Raw genomic sequence first — 7,500 nt, forward strand, 5'->3', positions numbered from 1 at the left:
AGTACTGTAGTAGTACAGACATCTTTCCTGCTCTATTGTTAGTTTAGGTTAGTCAAGGGTCTTCTAGGGTCAGTATTCTCAGAGTAGGAGTCCTGACCTTGTCCATGTCATTTTATTCACTATGATTGGAAAGCAAAACTGATCCTAGATCAGCACTCTGAGAAGCTTGATACATACGGGCCCTGGAGTGGAAACTAGACTATTCTGAATAACCTGTGTTGTTAGTGTTGTCCTCTGAACCCCACCCCCCAACCTGGGAGCTGCAGGGGGCTGCTGTCTGCAGTTCATGACTCCATCAGTCAGTCACCCCCAACCTGGGAGCTGCAGGGGGCTGCTGTCTGCAGTTCATGACTCCATCAGTCAGTCACCCCCAACCTGGGAGCTGCAGGGGGCTGCTGCCTGCAGTTCATGACTCCATCAGTCAGTTATATACCTTCAGGTGATAGATGTTTTCCTCTGCATCCAGATCAATGCACTGGGCTGACTTCTTAATGGCCATGACAGAGAGACCCACGTCAATACAGCCGTGTAACTTCCCCTTCTCAATCTGAAAGACAGAAACATTAATAACCATGTCAATACAGCCGTGTAACTTCTCAATCTGAAAGACAGGAACATTAATAACCATGTCAATACAGCCGTGTAACTTCTCAATCTGAAAGACAGGAACATTAATAACCACGTCAATACAGCCATGTAACTTCCCCTTCTCAATCTGAAAGACAGGAACATTTATAACCACGTCAACACAGCCATGTAACTTCTCAATCTGAAAGACAGGAACATTAAGAAGGTCTGAGTAATGGCTGACCGTGTAGAAGCATTATTGCTGAAAGAGACAGAAGTCTGCATCCCAAATGGCACCGTATTCCATATATCAAGGCTGCCCAACCCTCTTCCTGGAGAACTACCATCCTGTGGGTTTTCAGCCCAACCCTCTTCCTGGAGAACTACCATCCTGTGGGTTTTCAGCCAAACCCTCTTCCTGGAGAACTACCATCCTGTGGGTTTTCAGCCCAACCCTCTTCCTGGAGAACAACCATCCTGTGGGTTTTCAGCCCAACCCTCTTCCTGGAGAACTACCATCCTGTGGGTTTTCAGTCCAACCCTCTTCCTGGAGAACTACCATCCTGTGGGTTTTCAGCCCAACCCTCTTCCTGGAGAACTACCATCCTGTGGGTTTTCAGCCCAACCCTCTTCCTGGAGAACTACCATCCTGTGGGTTTTCAGCCCAACCCTCTTCCTGGAGAACTACCATCCTGTGGGTTTTCAGTCCAACCCTCTTCCTGGAGAACTACCATCCTGTGGGTTTTCAGCCCAACCCTCTTCCTGGAGAACTACCATCCTGTGGGTTTTCAGCCCAACCCTCTTCCTGGAGAACTACCATCCTGTGGGTTTTCAGCCCAACCCTCTTCCTGGAGAACTACCATCCAGTGGGTTTTCAGCCCAACCCTCTTCCTGGAGAACTACCATCCTGTGGGTTTTCAGCCCAACCCTCTTCCTGGAGAACTACCATCCAGTGGGTTTTCAGCCCAACCCTCTTCCTGGAGAACTACCATCCTGTGGGTTTTCAGTCCAACCCTCTTCCTGGAGAATTACCATCCTGTGGGTTTTCAGCCAAACCCTCTTCCTGGAGAACTACCATCCTGTGGGTTTTCAGCCCAACCCTCTTCCTGGAGAACTACCATCCTGTGGGTTTTCAGTCCAACCCTCTTCCTGGAGAACTACCATCCAGTGGGTTTTCAGCCCAAACCTCTTCCTGGAGAACTACCATCCTGTGGGTTTTCAGTCCAACCCTCTTCCTGGAGTACTACCATCCTGTGGGTTTTCAGCCCAACCCTCTTCCTGGAGAACTACCATCCTGTGGATTTTCAGTCCAACCCTCTTCCTGGAGAACTACCATCCTGTGGATTTTCAGTCCAACCCTCTTCCTGGAGAACTACCATCCTGTGTATTTTCAGTCCAACCCTCTTCCTGGAGTACTACCATCCTGTGGGTTTTCAGCCCAACCCTCTTCCTGGAGAACTACCATCCTGTGGGTTTTCAGTCCAACCCTCTTCCTGGAGAACTACCATCCTGTGGGTTTTCAGCCCAACCCTCTTCCTGGAGAACTACCATCCTGTGGGTTTTCAGCCCAACCCTCTTCCTGGAGAACTACCATCCTGTGGGTTTTCAGTCCAACCCTCTTCCTGGAGTACTACCATCCTGTGGGTTTTCAGCCCAACCCTCTTCCTGGAGAACTACCATCCTGTGGGTTTTCAGCCCAACCCTCTTCCTGGAGAACTACCATCCTGTGGGTTTTCAGCCCAACCGTCTTCCTGGAGAACTACCATCCTGTGGGTTTTCAGCCCAACCCTCTTCCTGGAGAACTACCATCCTGTGGGTTTTCAGCCCAACCCTCTTCCGGGAGAACTACCATCCTGTGGGTTTTCAGCCCAACCATCTTCCTGGAGAACTACCATCCTGTAGGTTTTCAGCCCAACCCTCTTCCTGGAGAACTACCATCCTGTGGGTTTTCAGCCCAAACCTCTTCCTGGAGAACTACCATCCTGTGGGTTTTCAGCCCAACCCTCTTCCTGGAGAACTACCATCCTGTGGGTTTTCAGCCCAACCCTCTTCCTGGAGAACTACCATCCTGTGGGTTTTCAGCCCAACCCTCTTCCTGGAGAACTACCATCCTGTGGGTTTTCAGCCCAACCCTCTTCCTGGAGAACTACCATCCTGTGGGTTTTCAGCCCAACCGTATTCCTGGAGAACTACCATCCTGTGGGTTTTCAGCCCAACCCTCTTCCTGGAGAACTACCATCCTGTGGGTTTTCAGCCCAACCCTCTTCCGGGAGAACTACCATCCTGTGGGTTTTCAGCCCAACCATCTTCCTGGAGAACTACCATCCTGTAGGTTTTCAGCCCAACCCTCTTCCTGGAGAACTACCATCCTGTGGGTTTTCAGCCCAAACCTCTTCCTGGAGAACTACCATCCTGTGGGTTTTCAGCCAAACCCTCTTCCTGGAGAACTACCATCCTGTGGGTTTTCAGTCCAACCCTCTTCCTGGAGAACTACCATCCTGTGGGTTTTCAGCCCAACCGTCTTCCTGGAGAACTACCATCCTGTGGGTTTTCAGTCCAACCCTCTTCCTGGAGAACTACCATCCTGTGGGTTTTCAGCCCAACCGTCTTCCTGGAGAACTACCATCCTGTGGGTTTTCAGCCCAACCCTCTTCCTGGAGAACTACCATCCTGTGGGTTTTCAGCCCAACCCTCTTCCTGGAGAACTACCATCCTGTGGGTTTTCAGCCCAACCCTCTTCCTGGAGAACTACCATCCTGTGGGTTTTCAGTCTAATTTAACACATCTGATTCTACTAATTAGCTGCTCAACAAGACCGTAACTAGCTGAATCAGATATGCTAAATCAGGGTTGGACTGAAAACCTACAGGACAGTAGATCTCCAGGAAGAGGGTTGGGCAGCCCTACTCTATATAGTGCACTACTTTTGACCAGGGCAGGGAATAGGGTGTTATTTGGGACACAGTTGGTGTCGTATGGTACACAGACTGCATGTCTCTGCACAGATACACTGGTTGAACATTGGGACATTACTATTCAGTATGGTCCTGGCTGGTCTTAACTCTTCCTGTACACGGACATTCAGGATGACTTTGACATGTGGGAACATTTGATTTATCGTAACTGCATTAAGCCTCCCACAAGTTCAAATCCCTGAGCTGACAGGCAGTTAATAACCCACTGTTCCTAGACAGTCATTGAAAATAAGGATTTGTTCTTAACTGACTTGCCTAGTTAAATAAAGGTAAAATAAATAAATAAATAAACATGACAGCATGTAGCTTAGCACGGCAGGTAGCCTAGCACTGCAGGTCATCTAGCACTGCAGGTAGCCTAGCACTGCAGGTCGTCTAGCACTGCAGGAAGCTTAGCACGGCAGGTAGACTAGCACTGCAGGTAGCCTAGCACTGCAGGTAGCCTAGAACCGCAGGTAGCCTAGCAGTTAAGAGGATTGATGAATCTGCCGATGTGCCCTTGAGCAAGGCACTTAACACAACCCAGTCCCAGCAGTATCTCAGGACCTGACAACCCAGCCCCAGCAGTATATCAGAACCTGACAACCCAGTCCCAGCAGTATCTCAGAACCTGACAACCCAGTCCCAGCAGTATATCAGAACCTGACAACCCAGTCCCAGCAGTATCTCAGAACCTGACAACCCAACCCCAGCAGTATCTCAGAACCTGACAACCCAGTCCCAGCAGTATATCAGAACCTGACAACCCAGTCCCAGCAGGATCTCAGAACCTGACAACCCAGCCACAGCAGTATCTCAGAACCTGACAACCCAGTCCCAGCAGTATCTCAGAACCTGACAACCCAGTCCCAGCAGTATCTCAGAACCTGACAACCCAGCCCCAGCAGTATCTCAGAACCTGACAACCCAGCCCCAGCAGTATCTCAGAACCTGACAACCCAGTCCCAGCAGGATCTCAGAACCTGACAACCCAGCCACAGCAGTATCTCAGAACCTGACAACCCAGTCCCAGCAGTATCTCAGAACCTGACAACCCAGTCCCAGCAGTATCTCAGAACCTGACAACCCAGCCCCAGCAGTATCGCAGAACCTGACAACCCAGTCCCAGCAGGATCTCAGAACCTGACAACCCAGCCACAGCAGTATCTCAGAACCTGACAACCCAGTCCCAGCAGTATCTCAGAACCTGACAACCCAGTCCCAGCAGTATCTCAGAACCTGACAACCCAGCCCCAGCAGTATCTCAGAACCTGACAACCCAGCCCCAGCAGTATCTCAGAACCTGACAACCCAGTCCCAGCAGTATCTCAGAACCTGACAACCCAGCCCCAGCAGTATATCAGAACCTGAGATCTTACCGTAACACCCTCTCACATCCTCTGGTTTTCTTTAGTTTGTACTATAACATTACTGGTTGCCTCCACCCTTTTTAAAAAATGTGTTTACATTGTTTTTTAATGTTTCTTTTTAAAAATCAATAAACAATTGGTCCCCCAAAAAACATGTATTTCAGATGCTGTAGGAGAGAAAGTCAGTCTGATGTGCTTTCTGTGATAGCTGTGTGTGATTAATGAGTGTCCTAGCAGACAGAATGGGGACAGAGGGCCAGCAGATCTTTGTACTCACGTCAGCACCACACTTGGCATACTTCAGGATGCCCTTGTCCAAGTAGAAGTATCTCTGTAGAAGATAAGAGAAAAATAAGAGATAGAAATTAAGAGATAGAGATGGAGAGATTGAGAGAGAAAGGGAGAGAGAGAGAAGACAAGAGAGGGATGAGCAACACACAAGTCATCCTCTGGGCAGTGGTTCAACCTCTCTGTGAGGAGCCTGATGGATTCACCCTCTCTGTGGAGTTAATACATTTATTAATATCTGTACGCTCAGACATTTCTCTCTCCATCCCTCTCTCCCTCCATCCCTCTCCCTCCATCCCTCTCTCTCTCCCCCTCCCTCCCTCTCTCTCCCTCTCCCTCCCTCTCTCTCCCCCTCCCTCCTTTACAGTGTACTAGTTTTGGTCAGGGCTTGGCCATAAGACTCTGGTCAAAAATTTAGTGCACTAGGAAAAAGGGTGTTTATTTGGGACGAACACTCTGTGTTTATGAAAACCGGCCTGGTGCCATGCACATCTCGTATATCATTAAAATGGGACTGTTGATACGATAATAAAAACAGTTTCAGAAGCTTTAAGTCCTTATGGCAGTGCATGTATACATCTTTACTAGTCCTTTCTGTACACATGTCCACTCTTAGAAAAAAGAACAATCTAGAATCTACAGTAAAATTGTTATTTGGCTGTCCCCATAGGAAAACCTTTTGAAGAACCCTTTTGAGTTCAGGAAGAACCCTTTTGAATTCCATGTAGAAGAACCCTTTTGAGTTCCATGTAGAAGAACCCTTTTGGGTTCCATGTAGAAGAACCCTTTTGGGTTCCATGTAGAAGAACCCTTTTGAATTCCATGTAGAAGAACCCTTTTGAGTTCCATGTAGAAGAACCCTTTCCACAGGCGGTTCTACATGGACCACAAAATAGTTCTACCTGGAACCAGAAAGGGTTCTCCTACAGGGACGGCTGAATAAACCTTTTGCAACCCTTTTTTCTACTTATATCATCTGTATCCATCTCTACTGAGGTCATCTGTATCCATCTCTACTGAGGTCATCTGTATCCATCTCTACTGAGGTCATCTGTATCCATCTCTACTGAGGTCATCTGTATCCATCTCTACTGAGGTCATCTGTATCCGTCTCTACTGAGGCCATCTGTATCCATCTCTACTGAGGTCATCTGTATCCGTCTCTACTGAGGTCATCTGTATCCATCTCTACTGAGGTCATCTGTATCCGTCTCTACTGAGGTCATCTGTATCCGTCTCTACTGAGGTCATCTGTATCCGTCTCTACTGAGGTCATCTGTATCCGTCTCTACTGAGGTCATCTGTATCCGTCTCTACTGAGGTCATCTGTATCCGTCTCTACTGAGGTCATCTGTATCCGTCTCTACTGAGGTCATCTGTATCCGTCTCTACTGAGGTCATCTGTATCCGTCTCTACTGAGGTCATCTGTATCCGTCTCTACTGAGGTCATCTGTATCCGTCTCTACTGAGGCCATCTGTATCCGTCTCTACTGAGGTCATCTGTATCCGTCTCTACTGAGGTCATCTGTATCCATCTCTACTGAGGTCATCTGTATCCATCTCTACTGAGGTCATCTGTATCCATCTCTACTGAGGTCATCTGTATCCATCTCTACTGAGGTCATCTGTATCCATCTCTACTGAGGTCACCTGTATCCATCTCTACTGAGGTCACCTGTATCCATCTCTACTGAGGTCACCTGTATCCATCTCTACTGAGGTCACCTGTGTCCATCTCTACTGAGGTCATCTGTATCCATCTCTACTGAGGTCATCTGTATCCATCTCTACTGAGGTCATCTGTATCCATCTCTACTGAGGTCATCTGTATCCATCTCTACTGAGGTCATCTGTATCCATCTCTACTGAGGTCATCTGTATCCATCTCTACTGTCATCTGTATCCATCTCTACTGTCATCTGTATCCATCTCTACTGAGGTAATTTTTTATTTTTTATTTTATTTTACCTTTATTTAACTAGGCAAGTCAGTTAAGAACAAATTCTTATTTTCAATGACGGCCTGGGAACAGTGGGTTAACTGCCTGTTCAGGGGCAGAACGACAGATTTGTACCTTGTCAGCTCGGGGGTTTGAACTCGCAACCTTCCGGTTACTAGTCCAACGCTCTAACCACTAGGCTACCCTGCCGCCCCTAATCTGTATCCATCTCTACTGAGATCATCTGTATCCATCTCTACTGTCATCTGTATCCATCTCTACTGAGATCATCTGTATCCATCTCTACTTAGATGATATGTATCCATCTCTACTGTCTTCTGTATCCATCTCTACTGAGATCATCTGTATCCATCTCTACTT

At 48.0% G+C, this 7,500-nt stretch overlaps 1 protein-coding gene across 2 annotated transcripts in view; it reads right to left on the bottom strand.

Annotated features, from left to right (window-relative positions):
• The window catches only part of osbpl3b (oxysterol binding protein-like 3b), a 116,768-nt gene that overhangs the window by 48,350 nt on the left and 60,918 nt on the right, over positions 1 to 7,500 (bottom strand). For both annotated transcript variants that reach the window (XM_036936684.1, XM_036936683.1), the window contains exons 5-6: positions 5,169 to 5,222; positions 434 to 547 (exon numbers count right to left, since the gene is read on the bottom strand). In XM_036936684.1, the coding sequence (XP_036792579.1) occupies positions 434 to 547; positions 5,169 to 5,222 (168 nt within the window). The remainder of the gene's footprint in view (positions 1 to 433; positions 548 to 5,168; positions 5,223 to 7,500) is intronic.

The sequence above is a fragment of the Oncorhynchus mykiss genome, chromosome 2 (genome assembly GCF_013265735.2).
Source record: "Oncorhynchus mykiss isolate Arlee chromosome 2, USDA_OmykA_1.1, whole genome shotgun sequence".
Lineage (NCBI taxonomy): Eukaryota > Metazoa > Chordata > Actinopteri > Salmoniformes > Salmonidae > Oncorhynchus > Oncorhynchus mykiss.